The 13,456-nt window shown below is 36.4% G+C and overlaps 1 protein-coding gene and 1 long non-coding RNA gene across 14 annotated transcripts in view; one reads left to right on the plus strand and one right to left on the minus strand.

The window, feature by feature from the left end:
- Positions 1–13,456, minus strand: part of LOC140848536 (uncharacterized) — a 50,250-nt gene that overhangs the window by 31,672 nt on the left and 5,122 nt on the right. The window contains exon 3 of one of the 2 annotated variants that reach the window (XR_012129603.1): positions 11,514–11,640. The exons of the other annotated variant lie outside the window; for it this stretch is intronic. This is a non-coding gene — a long non-coding RNA (uncharacterized lncRNA). Of the gene's footprint in view, positions 1–11,513; positions 11,641–13,456 lie in introns of those variants that run through there. 2 annotated transcript variants of the gene reach the window in all.
- PDGFC (platelet derived growth factor C) overlaps positions 1–13,456 on the plus strand; it is a 204,607-nt gene that overhangs the window by 24,792 nt on the left and 166,359 nt on the right. For 2 of the 12 annotated variants that reach the window (XM_017654129.3, XM_073232538.1), the window contains exon 2: positions 84–247. The exons of 9 other annotated variants lie outside the window; for them this stretch is intronic. In XM_017654129.3, the coding sequence (XP_017509618.1) occupies positions 230–247 (18 nt within the window). In that variant the 5' untranslated portion in view covers positions 84–229. Of the gene's footprint in view, positions 1–83; positions 248–11,534; positions 11,661–13,456 lie in introns of those variants that run through there. One more of the 12 variants, XR_012129601.1, reaches the window with a different exon arrangement.

Genomic DNA, 13,456 nt, shown 5'->3' on the forward strand with positions numbered 1-13,456 from the left:
AGGAACCGATTGCATTTAGAGATGGGCATTTGGGCTTCCACCCTTCTACACTGTAATCCGTTCTCACCTTTCTCATGTTTCAGTTACACATGACGTCAGCGAATTCAACACTTGTCCCGTGGTGGCCACTAGAGCAATAAACCTCCCATGAGAAATGCCGTGAATTATACAGAGCTGTCATTACTCAGGGGATGGGGGTACTGATCAAAATGCTGTGTTTGTTGGGAAAATGCTCGCACTGTTTATGGTAAGTGAAAAAGCAGGGTGAAAATTAGATTTTAAATACTTTTATGTATGCCCACAGAAATTTTTCCATATATGTAGATGGGCTAGAATGAAATATACTAACATGTTATTAGTATTTTGTCTGCAAGAGCTATAGGGAAACATTGGCGGTGTTGATATTTTAGTTCCTAAAATAAATTTGGTATTTTCTAAAATCTGTAACAATTTTATATCACTACTATAGTAGAAATAAAGCTGAGCTAGATTTTTAAACTCTAAAAGAAAGCACCTAAAATGCAAGACTTGTTTTTAGAAGGCTCGGAGATGGCATTCCAAAAGTTGGCCCTTTGGGGTTAAGATTTAAAGGTGGCTCTTAGTTTTCTCCCAGAGGCTGGATGTGGGTACAGCCAAAGTTGTAAGGCCGTTGGAGCAGTCGGTCAGCGAGAGCCATCACAATTATCTGTGTTGTCTTTGGCACTTTATAAGAAATGTTTTCATAAGACCTAAGAGTTTTGTCTGGGAAGAAAGAAGACAGCTGCCAACATTTGGCACCATCTGGGGTTTTCTACTTTTTCCTTTTTTTTTTTCCCTAAAGCTTAATGTGTAGACTGTACATCCTGCTCTTTAAGCCTTAAAGACCAAGAAAATACTGTGGGTTTTCTTTTTTTTTTTCCTGGACACTTGTTGGAAACATCTGGAATATGCCATTAGGTTGCACACCACAGGGTTTATTTACAGAGAGGTGTGTGATATAAACCATGAAAAAAAAAATGGACCAAGCCAAAACAAAACCCTGCCTGCCTTTGCTGCTGCATCCTATAGCATAAGGTGAGTCAATATCTGTATTGACCACTTATACTCCTGCTAGTCTTTAGTAGAGACTAATAGATTGAGAAACCATCACATTACTTGCCTTTCTAAGTACAGTATATCCTCAGATATCCCAGCACCTGGTCCCTTATTGAAATCAGGCAGTTTCTGCCAGGCCTGCATTGACCCTGAGGCTGCATGCTTGCACACTTTACAGTATATAAGTTCATCTGTCCTGTGACTACCTCATAGAACTCCAGGTGTAAAGCATGTCAAAAATTCTGTTCTAAAGAGTACTATTTTTTTTGTGGGGGGGAGAAAGACTACAGTTCATATTTATACTCTAAAGATTCAACTAAGGAATGGAAAAAAAAGCTAATAGTGATAACTTCATTTTTTATGCCTGTGATTGAAATCATACTTCAACTAAGACATTTATTTGGGGATATCACCCCCACATTAGTTTATCTAACACATTAAGGAATAAAATAAGTAGCAAAGAAAACCAACCAAACAAACAAAAAAATCCAAAAAAAAACTACACAGGTGTTATATTTACTGAATCTCATTTTTTCAGGTTGCTTTTATTCTCTATTGTCGTTCCTTCAGTTTAATGTTTAATTATTATGGTTCTATGTTTCAAATGAAAACTAGTGTCTGCAGGGTCTGGAACCTCTCAAAGTGCATTGACCTCACACTAGGCCATCTCAAGGGAGAACTGTACATTAAAAGGGAGTTTTGAGTAGGGAAGTAAATTGGGAGTCTTGTGTAGGGAAGCAAGTGTCAAAGCAATGGTCTATGTCAACTGTGGAGGGGAGGGAACATCCATGGTGAAGGGCTGGGGGCTGCAGTTGTATGTATATACAGATCCTTAATAAGAGATCGCTGGTCAGGGGCTTGTGTGTGTTCTTACTGTTTCTCTCCTTGGTTTTCTATCCCGTTTGCTTCCTGGTGGCAAGAATTGTAAGAGATCAGAGGGTGATTCTTCTTTTCCTTTCTGCTGCCCTCCTAGCCTTCTGTGGTTTAAGAGCTGTAATGGTGACTCATTACCACTGCATTGCTTGAGTGTCTGAGCAGAGGGATGCCCGTGCCTGCTTCCAGCCTTCTCAGCATTAGAACTGTATTTTCTTTAAAATGGTAACTTTAAAAATTATTTCAAGCATTCTGAACTAAACCTGAACTAAATATGTCTTCTTAATGCTTTTGTTCTGGACATTTTCAGGGCTAATAGAGTCTTCAAAAATTTGGGGCTGTGCCCTGGGAGGGGTTTAGGTATGGTTTTGTCAGGGCCTCCTCATCTTGTCTAGTGAGGGGTGAAGTCATTTTCTTAGTCACGTATGTCTTGGCACTGGGACTGGAACACAAGTCTAGCCCTTGGTTCTGGGTCTCAGTGAGCCTTGCCTTGCAATTTGGTTGTCTTGGTAATAAATAGGTGAACTCTCAAGAAAAGGCAAAAGCTCTAATTTCAGTGCCTTGGCAAATTTGAGCTCCCTATTGCCTCAGAAAAGGGATTTGTTGGCTTAAAAATAATACTATGATCTTTAAATGAAGAAATGATACCAAGGCTATTTTTCAAAACAGGTAAAAACCTTGCTCTAACATACTTGTTTATAATTTTCTCTGATAAGTGAAATAATCTTGGGTGAAATATTCTATATAGTATACTTTAAAATGGGTTGTTCTCTTTTTCTGCTCTACACATGTTGTGTTTCTGGTTACTTTGTTTAGCATATGCTTTGAAGCCAGAGCTATTCTTTTTGCCTTAATCTGAGTACATATTCCACATTCTAGGTGGTAGATAAGGAGACATTTCAGCATGTCTCCTTAAATTCTTGATTTTTAAGGTTATTTTCCATCTTCTGTGTGAGATGTGGATAGTATTAATTAGTAGTACTTTCTTCAAGACTCAGTACTTTTTTGTGTGTATTCTGTGGGCTGTTTTAATAGGTGGGACATAATCTATTTTTATCCCTTTTTGCGTAAGTATAATAAATACTCTATAGTTTACAATAAGAGATACGAAGGTTAAAGCATCCTGTTATTGGAATGATAAATATTATGAAACCAAATATGAGAAGAGGACAGAATATGAATTCTAATTTCTTAGTTCTCAGTGGTTGATTTGGATGCAATGTGATCAGCTTGTGGCAGCAGAGGGCTGCGATCTGTCTAGTAATGGGCCAGGTGGTTCAGGAGTCATATTAAGCTCATTAGTGGCTATCACAATAGAAAGAAAGTGGTACGGTATTGGATACTTTTCAGATTAGAATTAAAACTAAACTGCTGTGTCTGTATGGTCATTAAAATCCTCAGTTCCTTTTTGCAAGATTGTGAGTTGCTAGCCAGCATCCTGGCCAAATGAGTAATTGCTCTGTCAGCCTCTGCAATTTCATTTGTACAAATTCATCACATCCATTTCCTGAGCTAAACTGTCACATTAAGGGAGAGTGGTTTGAGTTCTTTAATTAATGACTAACTCATAAATTTATTAATTTTTTCCCCTTTGTTTTGGGAACAACAGTAACTATTTAGCTTCTATAAATTGGAGTTCAGTTGGTTTTTTTTTTCCTTCTGTCTTTCAAATCTGTTGTTTGATTTAGATTTTCATGCAGGAGAAAGCATATCACTGTCTTAAGTTTTCCTCTTGAGATGACATATATTATATTTTGATCTTGAAATCCTAATGTCTAGACCATTCATTAGTCTAGGGGTGAGTAGGATGCCCATGCTCCATATTCATTTGTTCTTTCAATAAATATATACTGAGAACTTACTGCATATGCAGCAAGCCACTAGCCACAGATGATGCAGATGTGAACAGAATGTACAAAATCTGACCTCGTGGAGGTTACTTTCTAGGAAGGAGAGAAAGATGACAGACCATTTAGAGAAGTAGAGTGTTGCTCTGCTAGATCACAGGAGAAAGGGGTGTGGGGTTAGAGAATGTGGGTGCAGTTTAAAATGAATAGTGCATGGAGGGCCTCCCTGAGGTGACTGGGTGCCAGTCTGAGGAGATGGGGGAGAAGAATTTCAATGCAGAACCAGTGGAGAAGCAGGGCCCTTAGAGAGCAGTGTGTTTGGCACGACTAGGAATTGCAAGGGGGAGAGCTGGCTTGGGGTGAGCAGGTGGGTGATGCATTGTATGGGGATTATTATTTTGGTTGGACTGAGAATAGGCTGTAGAGGTGCCCAGAAATGCCATTATGGCTTAGATCATAAGACAGTGGGTAAGCGGTCAAATTTGGGGTAGATTCTGAAATTACAGCTGTTAGAATTTGCCAGCAGACTGGAAACTAGGAGTTGTGGATGGATTGTCAGGAAGCTCTTCCCTAAAAGCCTGGACAAACGTCTTAGTCTTTGGTTTGCTCTTCATGTCCTAAAAGTCTTCAGGCTCCTTGTTAATTGCTCTGACTAGGGACCAGTGGACATGTGAATTGACTGTGAGAGTGAAAGGGTGGAAAAGATACAAGTTGGTGATGAATTTTATTGTTTATTTTTAAGCATGATTGTTGATAAATGTATGAGGGTTTAGGATCAATAAAAGAGAAGGAAGCAGATTTATTGACATGGAAGAATATTACCAACTGCTTAGCTAAGTGGAAGACTAGACTTTTTTTTTTTTAACAGAGGCAGGTTGTACTAGAATAAGAGATTTAATTTAATAATAAATATAGTTAACACTCACTGAGTGCTTATTGTACCATACATTGATTTACATGATTTATATACATTAATTCCTTAAATCCCCACAAAAAAATAACCCTGAGGGCAATTACTAGTATTACTCCCAGTTTAAGGAGAATGTAAACCGCTTGGACAAGGTCAAGTAGCTGCGCTGGGGCGCCAACGGAGGCAGTCTGGTTCCACAGCTGCAGGCCCTTAATCACTACATTATACTGCCTCACTTCAGTTTGTCAGAACTAAAGCTCTAAGTTGGAAGCTGAGCTGGCTTGCTCAGCTTAGGTTTCACTTTTTAAACGTAGGGAGGTTGGTGAGGGCTCTGAATACCCTGGAGATTTTCTCACCCACACCGCATATTTGTTTCAAGGAAAAGCTTGGACATTTGGGATAAGAAGAATCCATAGAGGAAGAGAAAGCAGCATGTGAGAATATGACTCAGGGAGACCTGGAACTGAGTTTAAATCCTACTTAGTTGTGTTATCTTAACTTGGTCACTTAACGATTCTGAGAGCGTGAGTCTCCAATTTGCAAAATTTTAAAATTAAGAACTACACTTGACCCTTGAACAACGTGGGTTTGGAGTTTGAACTTTGTGGGTCCACTGACCCACAGAGTTTTTTCAATAAATGTACTGGAAAGTTTTTTGGTGATTTTGCGACAATTTGAAAAAAACTCATAGATAAACCATGTAGCCTAGAAATACTGAAAAAATTAAGAAAAAGATATGTATACCTAAAATGTATGTAGATACTAGTCTATTTTCTCCTTTACTACTGTAAAATCAACAGTAGTCTATTAATGGCTAAGTTTTTAGAGAGTCAACAGTTTTACAGAGATTTTCGACTGCGTGAGGGACCGTGCCCATAGCCCTGGCATTGTTCAAGGGTTATGTGTACCCACCGAATAATGTTACTGAAACCCTTAGCAAAATGTCTGATCCGTTTAATATGTTTTACTTTCTCTGCCCATCTTCCTGGCTAGATAGGCTGAAAATGACCATGGGGTTTTCTAAAGATGAATTGAATAGAGGGGGAAAAAGAAAAGCTTGATTCAGGGGGGCTAGCAAAACCATCCAGCGTAGCCCCACAGGAAAGAACTAAAGAAATAATCTGTGTGCGTTTACCGAGATCAGTGCTTGTCAGACTTGAATGTCCATTTGAACCCTTTGCAATCTTAAAATACAGACTCTGCTTCCATAGGCCTGGGATGGGGCCTGAGGTTCTGCCTTTCTAAGCAGCTCTTGTGATGCTGACGCTGCTGGTCTGGGGGTCACACTTTGACTTACTAAAATAGATTTATGAAGTACTATGGGAAGTTACAGTGAGTTAACATTCAGGTCAGTATCAGTAAAGCATTTTTCCAGAGTTTCTCAAAGGTGGAGTGAGCTGCATTACAGGTGTTCATCTGCCACCCAAGGCTGTATTTCCACTGTTGCCAAATCTGTATGTACTACTGATACATCCTACACTCTGGAGGTTGAGCCAGTCTTGGATTTTATCTTACACACTGGTACAAGTTAACCTTAAATAGAAGTGGGTAGAACATTTAAGTGTTATCAGTTAGACAGGTTCCTGGGGAAAAGCGTTTGAGTCTCTCCACTGCGAGACCACAAAGCAAGGTGTTTTAGAGGCAGTTCACTCAATGAAAAGGCAGTCAGATCAGATGACTGCTAATGTTCACTTTAGCCTTTTGATGGGTCTTTAAATCAGACATTAACTGAAAGTGATAATCTAAGATCTACTTGGTGTTTAACATGTTACTACACTGAAATCTCAGAATTTCAAGGTTTAAGTGGGAACTATTCATTGTGTTCATAGTCATATACACTGTTTGATATCTGATCACACTTCTGTAATTATTCATACACACACACACACACACACACACACACACCAAGTATTGTGTACCTGCATTATGCTGTTCTTTTATTGTTTTTAGTATTTATTTGTCTCTTTTAAGCCTTGGTGATTTATGCACTTAACTGTTTCTCAGAAAAATTCAAACTTTAGTCTTCCTTCTAAGTTAACTATGAAACATAAATGGATAGGGCACTGTTATTGAGCATAAATGGATTGTTTCTTATTCCTCAGTTTTCACATAGCTGTAATGTTACTTTAAAAAGTGTCTATGTATGGGAAATGTGTTTTCTTTCCTCTTGCTGAATCTTAAAGACTTATTTTCAAGTATTTCTAGAGCTGCCACCTGTTAAATGATAGCGATCTTATGCCTTGTAGACATTTTTGTCATGGAAGAAGACAAACTAGAAAAATAAAGTGCATCAGATGTTGGAAAAATGTCATCAACTTTTTGAATCCTGTTTGCATTGAGCCCATGGACCCTCCTATTCTGGCCAGCCTTCAGGAGTGCCTGTGAGCACAAAGGAATGGCATGTATTTATACTTGTGTAAATAAGATCCTGTATACTTTCCACTGAGAACACGCAGGCGGCCCTTTTATGGTCAACAAGGGGTTTTCCCTCCTGCCTTTAGGCAGACCACAGGGCTAGGTGCTCAAGTGTGTGTTTTTGATACCATACGTAAGAATGGTTTCACAAGCTGGTTCTCTGTTATAAAATCTTCGAAACAGTTTGTTACACTTGCATTTATCCACTAAGAGGTCATCCAAGAACTCAGGAAGGGTTTTATGTGAAAAGCCAAAAAATCCTTTTTTCTTTTTTTTTATGTCAACTCTGTTCCTGTTCAACTTTGAGTTTTTTTAATTAGGTTCTGCCTGCAAAATCAATAATGTCCCATTATTCTGATCATACCTTGTTATGTTTAGAATTACTAGTGTGCCTTCAAAGAATATATGGTATCTTATTTTATTACTTAAGTAACTTTAAAATTTGTCTTTGATGAGGAGTCTCATGCATTCATATATCCAAATAAATTATTAACCAACTTGAAAATTGAAGGATGGGTGAGTGATTTTAGGACACACCATTGAGTATCAAACACATATTTGATACTTTATTTTGATTTGACATCATTTTTAATAGCTAATAATATTAACATTGATCATAATAACATTATTTTAAAACTGATTCATTCTAGAAAATGATAGACCTAACCATAAGCCACCCTCTTTCCCTCAGCACAATATTCCTGTGAGAGGTAGTTGGATGTCCAGCCTTGGATTCAAGGGTTTTTTTCTATAACTATGGAATAGAATCTGTTAAGAGGCATTTCCATGGCTGTCGGCCCCTCATCCTATCCAGTTTCTCATTTGTAAGAGAACACTTCATTTTTAATCATGTTCTGCAAGCTGCTCACCTGCATGGGAAACATTTTAAATAGCACTGTTTATAAACTGTGTACACTGTTAAAGAAAAGTTCCCTCCCACCTTAACCTTTCACTCAGGTTACAGATCTCTTATCATCCCTTCAGACCTGAGCTCAGTAACCACTGTGTTAGAACAGCCCTCCCCGTTACTTCATGGTTTAGCACTTACACACAGGAGTTACGTGGCTAGGCCGTTGCCCCTCAGTCTTGGTTTCAAGATCCTTTTACACTTGTGAAGACTATTGAAGGTGCCAAGCAGTGTTTGTTTGTGTGGATTATACCTATTACTATTTATCATTTTAGAAATTAAAACTGAGAAAGCTTAAACATATTTATTAATTCATTTAGAAATAGCAGTGTTAAACATATTAACATTAACATGCCTTATGAGAAAATGTATTTTCTCCAAAGCAAGAGTAGGAGGAAGGGCATAGTTTTACTTTTTTTGAAAGTCTCTTTAGTGTCTGGCTCACTGGCAGACAGATGAAGCCTTATATCTGGCTTGTGCACTCACTCTACTGTGGTATCACAAATTAAGCAACCTCAGAACAACTTGACTGCATGCTTGTGGGAAAAATAGCTTTGATCTCACGGATCTCTCAAATGGTCTTGTAGAGTCGTGCGGAGGTTCCCAGAGCACCGTTTGAGAACTGTTCTGGGGTAGAGGCCAGTGCACAAAGGGACACCAGCCCCAGCCTTTGTGGACCTGGGGTTGGTTCTCATAGTACTGAGCGATCTTCCTTCCTTGTTAATACCTTTAACTTTCTCACTACAGTAAAGTCTCTGAGAGGGCAGGGACTCCTTGTTTTTTGATGTTTACTTATTAGTTTATTCTTCTTCTTTGCATTATTTAACATTTATTGAGTGAATGGGCAGCATCAACTCCTCTTAGTGTTGAATATGTGTTTTCTAATCCTCTATTTAGGGCATTCATGTTACTAGTATAGACATGATTCCAGAATCTTAGAGAAGACTGGTGTAAGTCTCTCTGGCTCAAGCACTATCCCTTTTGAACTTCTTCAGGATACTTGGAAATATATACTAAAGTACTTAGTTAGGAAGGAAAGGCTATCTTCAAATTGGAAAATAATTGATTTGATGTAATAATAAGATTTCATTTATCGTTCCTTGAATGTAAATCAGTGGTTTGCTTCTTTAAATATGTACTTTTTGTAATTCACATTGTTCAACATTATAAAAGCTTTACATAGGTGAAGAATCAGAATTATTATTAATTATCTTAGATATCATGAGAAAATGAGAAAAATCTGTTATTTTTTCTTAGCATGTGTTTGTAAATAGGAAATAGTGCTTGTAAAAAGTAGTGTTGTTGATCAACTGTGATTGTTTAACAGTTTTTTCCCAAAAGTCATTCCCATGCCTTTTTACTCCAATAAGTCACTAGCAGAATTATGTATTACTAACCCTAGTAGGTAGAGTTGCATCTTTATTCTGCTTATGTCAACATGCAACTGGTACCAGTATTAACAGTTTTGTATCATATGGGCAATATCTAAGGAGCAGTTTGTAGCGAAAGAATCAGGGTCAGGAATTAAAATTATTATATAATAAGTGCTTGCTTAGTAGTAATATTTCTTAGAAGAATGTGTTGATCTGATTTCTTCTGAAGATACTTTTATGTCATAGTATATTTTGAATAGTATTTAAAAAAGCCATGATTTAAATATATAATGATAAAATATTTTCTCTGTATGTTTCATTTAGCTTATACAATTCTGAAGTGAATTCCTCATTGCCATTTAAATGAAAATATGTGTTTTTTATGTATGCGATTTTTATAGACTCATCTTTTCAAGTACATATAAGCCTAATTCTACTTTTTAGGTTTATGAGAGAAAATCCAGCAGTGGAAATAAGGCCTTGTTGATTATAGGATTTTCTTTCATGTAGGGTTGAACTTGCTTGTTATTTCTTGTTTCTATCTATGACTCATTGAGTTCCTTTTCTAGTGAATTCACATTGTTCATGATGTCAGTTTTACAAGTTTATACACATGTTGTTGTATAATATAATTGAAGACAACATTTGGAGCCAGAGAAGAACATAACTTTAAAAGTGGTGACTACAGAGGAGGAAGTAGTGTGCTTGGTGTGGCATACCTTTGAGCCTAAAGAATAATGATATGCAAATTAAATATCAAAGTATCTTCAGTTAATTTTGTATGCCTAAACTTTATTCATTCAAGAGCTGAAAGCAAAACCATTCAAGAGAAATAGTAAATAGTGAATCACAAAGTCCAGATCCTAAGGGGTATATTCTGTGTTGGTTTCATATATATTTACTAGGAAATCTAATATTTGTTAATAATACAGTGTTTACCTTAAATAAAATTTGATTTAAAAATTTTACATTATAATACCTATTCTTGTGTCTAAAATATTTTCCTAAGCATTACAAATATCATCAAATAAAGGTTACATATGTTAATAGTTTACTTATATGAGAAAACATAAATAGGTCATTATAATTTTGAGATTTTTTTTCTATTGAATATGTTTAAAATTTACTTGCAATAACTAATTTAAATATTTTCTTATGTAGCTTTTGTAATTTTTTTCTACATATGAATATTTATGCATTTCAAACTATTTTACAAAAATGAGATCTCATAAATGTTATTTTTAAACATGCTTTTTTCACTCTATAAAATATTGTCAATATCTTTCTGAATAAATACTTGCCTGTTATTGTCAGCTATTCTTAAACTCTTCTGTGTTATAACACACTTGACAGTCTAAAGAAATATGGAACATCTCATTCTCCCATAAAAAATGCATATAGAAGGAAATATTACATAATGTTTTAGGGGTCTGAGGGCTGTGAATCTCTTATTAAGAAGAATTGATCATATCATCACTCTTAATAGGATTCTAACCATTGGACAACTTTTTTGTTTAACATTGCCATGTTGGACTTTTAAGATTATTTTAAATTTGACTCTGATAAACTACTCTTAAATGAACATACAGTATATGTATATCTATTTATGTATTTTCCTATTTATTACATTAGAATGACTTCCTGGAGATGAGCTATTGGAACAAAACTTTACTTTTTCAGTGTCTTTGATAGATTGCCATATTGCTTTTAAAAATGCCCTTTCATTATAAATATGTAAGAGTAGCATTTTTCTTTACCTGGTAGAATCCCTCTAATCTTTGACAGCTAATATGAAAATGTAATATATAATATTGTAATTAGTAAATGTAGAGTGGTAAAGTACATTATTATAATTGAGAAGAATTTTCAGGCTCTGGTTTTACGGCTTTCAGTTTCTTACTTATCCTCTAAGAACTTTATTGTTGGTGACTTTTTTTCCTACTTGGAATTAAATTACTACAGAAAGAAATTTGGCTTTCAACAAATATTACAGATTGTGTTGTAGTAAGTAGTACATTCAGAAATTGATTCAGAGACTTCAGACAATTTAAAAAGTATTTTGCCTACCATGTTCAGATAGTGACTATGCCTTTCTTGTTTTAAACTTAGTAATTTCTTGGGTTCTTCATTTTTAGTTTATTATGGCGATATGCAGAAGAAATAGCTCATACTGGGTTTGCAGTGGAAAGGCAGTGTACTCCACTTTCTCCAGCTCCGCATGGAATTTTATGCACCCTAATTCTGGAGAAACAAGAATCAAATGCATTACATGATGGTATTTCCAAGAATTACCTATTCTATTACTATAATCTGTTCTTGGGAAACTTCTTCCATGACTATGGCTTCAATGACCACGTGTTGTTTGGTCATTTACACGTAAGTATCTTCAGCACACACCTTGTTTTTATGTTTCAGAACCACATACCCAATGCCTGCTGATTGTGACTACTTGAATGTTCCCCTTATACCTCATTGAGAACATGTTTAAAACTGATCTGAATTCCCAAATGTGATTCTTCTCGTGAATTCCCTGATATGGGAATGTCTTAGCCCATTCAGGCTCCTATTAAAAAAACTCCTAGAGATTGGGTGTCACGAATGTTTATTTCTCACAGTTCTGGAGGTTGAAGTTCAAGATCAAGACACCAGAAAGATTTTGATCTGGTGAGAGCCTGCTTTCTCATTTCTAGGCAGCTGCCTTTTCACTGTGACCTCACCTGGCAGAAGAGGTGAGAGCAGTCTCTGGAGTTTTTTTTATAAGGGCACTAATCCCATTTGTAAGGGCTCAAGCCTTATGACCTGATCATATTCCAGAGGTCCTACTTCTTGATAAGATCACAGGGAGGTTAGTTTTCAATGTATGCATTTGGGGAGGGCATAAATGTTCAGTCCAACAGTGGAATAAAAACACTTTCAAGTCAGAAATCTGAATCTCTCCTTCCTGTGTCTCTCATTGATTGTATTTAAATGTTTTCCCAGATCTCTTATTTCTACTTCCTAGGTATGTTTTAAGCATTCCTTTTAGTTGCTCTGCCAATTCTTGAATTTTAGACAACATCCTAACATCCTGGATTGCTACAGTGGCCTCTAATTTGTCATTCTCCTCCCATACATGTAGTCCAGCCCATATATCTTCTACACTGTTGTCAGCAATGTCAGTCTCTTAAAATTCCTTCATAACTCCCCTTAATTCCTTAGCATGACTTTCAAATCTTTCAAACTAGTCTTTCCTCTCCCACCCTCCACCCCTCCGCTAGCTCATGGTTCTACCATATCAAGCAAACTACAGGCTTGGAATATCCTGTCTCCTCACAGGTCTGCAGGTGCTGTGCCCTCCTCCTGGTACCCTCTTCTTTACTGTGATGGCTTTAATTTAACCTGCAGTTCTGTGTTGCCATGTCCTTGAAGCCTTCCTTGGATCTTTTAGGCTGTGTTGTGTGCTTCTCTTTGCTTTCATTATTCTTGGCCATGTGCTTATTCAGGCTAAATTTTGGTGTGTCACTGTCCATCATTTTTGTTGTATTTACATTTCTGCTTTCACAAAAATAGAATCATATGGTTCAACTGCTTTATAATATGATTTTTTCATAAAATAGTAGAATACCATGGATATTAAATATTAGTCAACTGCATATTTTGTTCATGGTACACTGCTGTCCCTTTCAATTCATGTTCTATAAATCCTTTGCCCAGCTTTTTACTGAACAATACATAAATTTTGACTCAGTTTTTTTGTGTCTCTGTAAGCAATGATGTGATGATTATCCTTTTCAGCTAAGTCTTGTTTTAAAACACTTAAGAGCAATTTCTCATTTTGGTTAGCATAGCTTTCATTACTGGTTAGTTGAAACTTTTTTTTAATGAATTTGTGATAATTTGCATTTCTGTTTTGGTAAGTACCTCTTCATATCCTTGATCTGTTTTTCTTTTGTTTGATTTGCCTATTCTCATTATGTGTAAGAGCATATTTATGATAAAGATTTTAATACATTGACACAGAGCTAGTGAATGTGTTCTACAGTTTATAATTTGCTTCTCAGTATGTGCACAGAAGATA

The sequence above is a fragment of the Manis javanica genome, chromosome 3, assembly GCF_040802235.1.
Source record: "Manis javanica isolate MJ-LG chromosome 3, MJ_LKY, whole genome shotgun sequence".
Classification (NCBI taxonomy): Eukaryota; Metazoa; Chordata; class Mammalia; order Pholidota; family Manidae; genus Manis; species Manis javanica.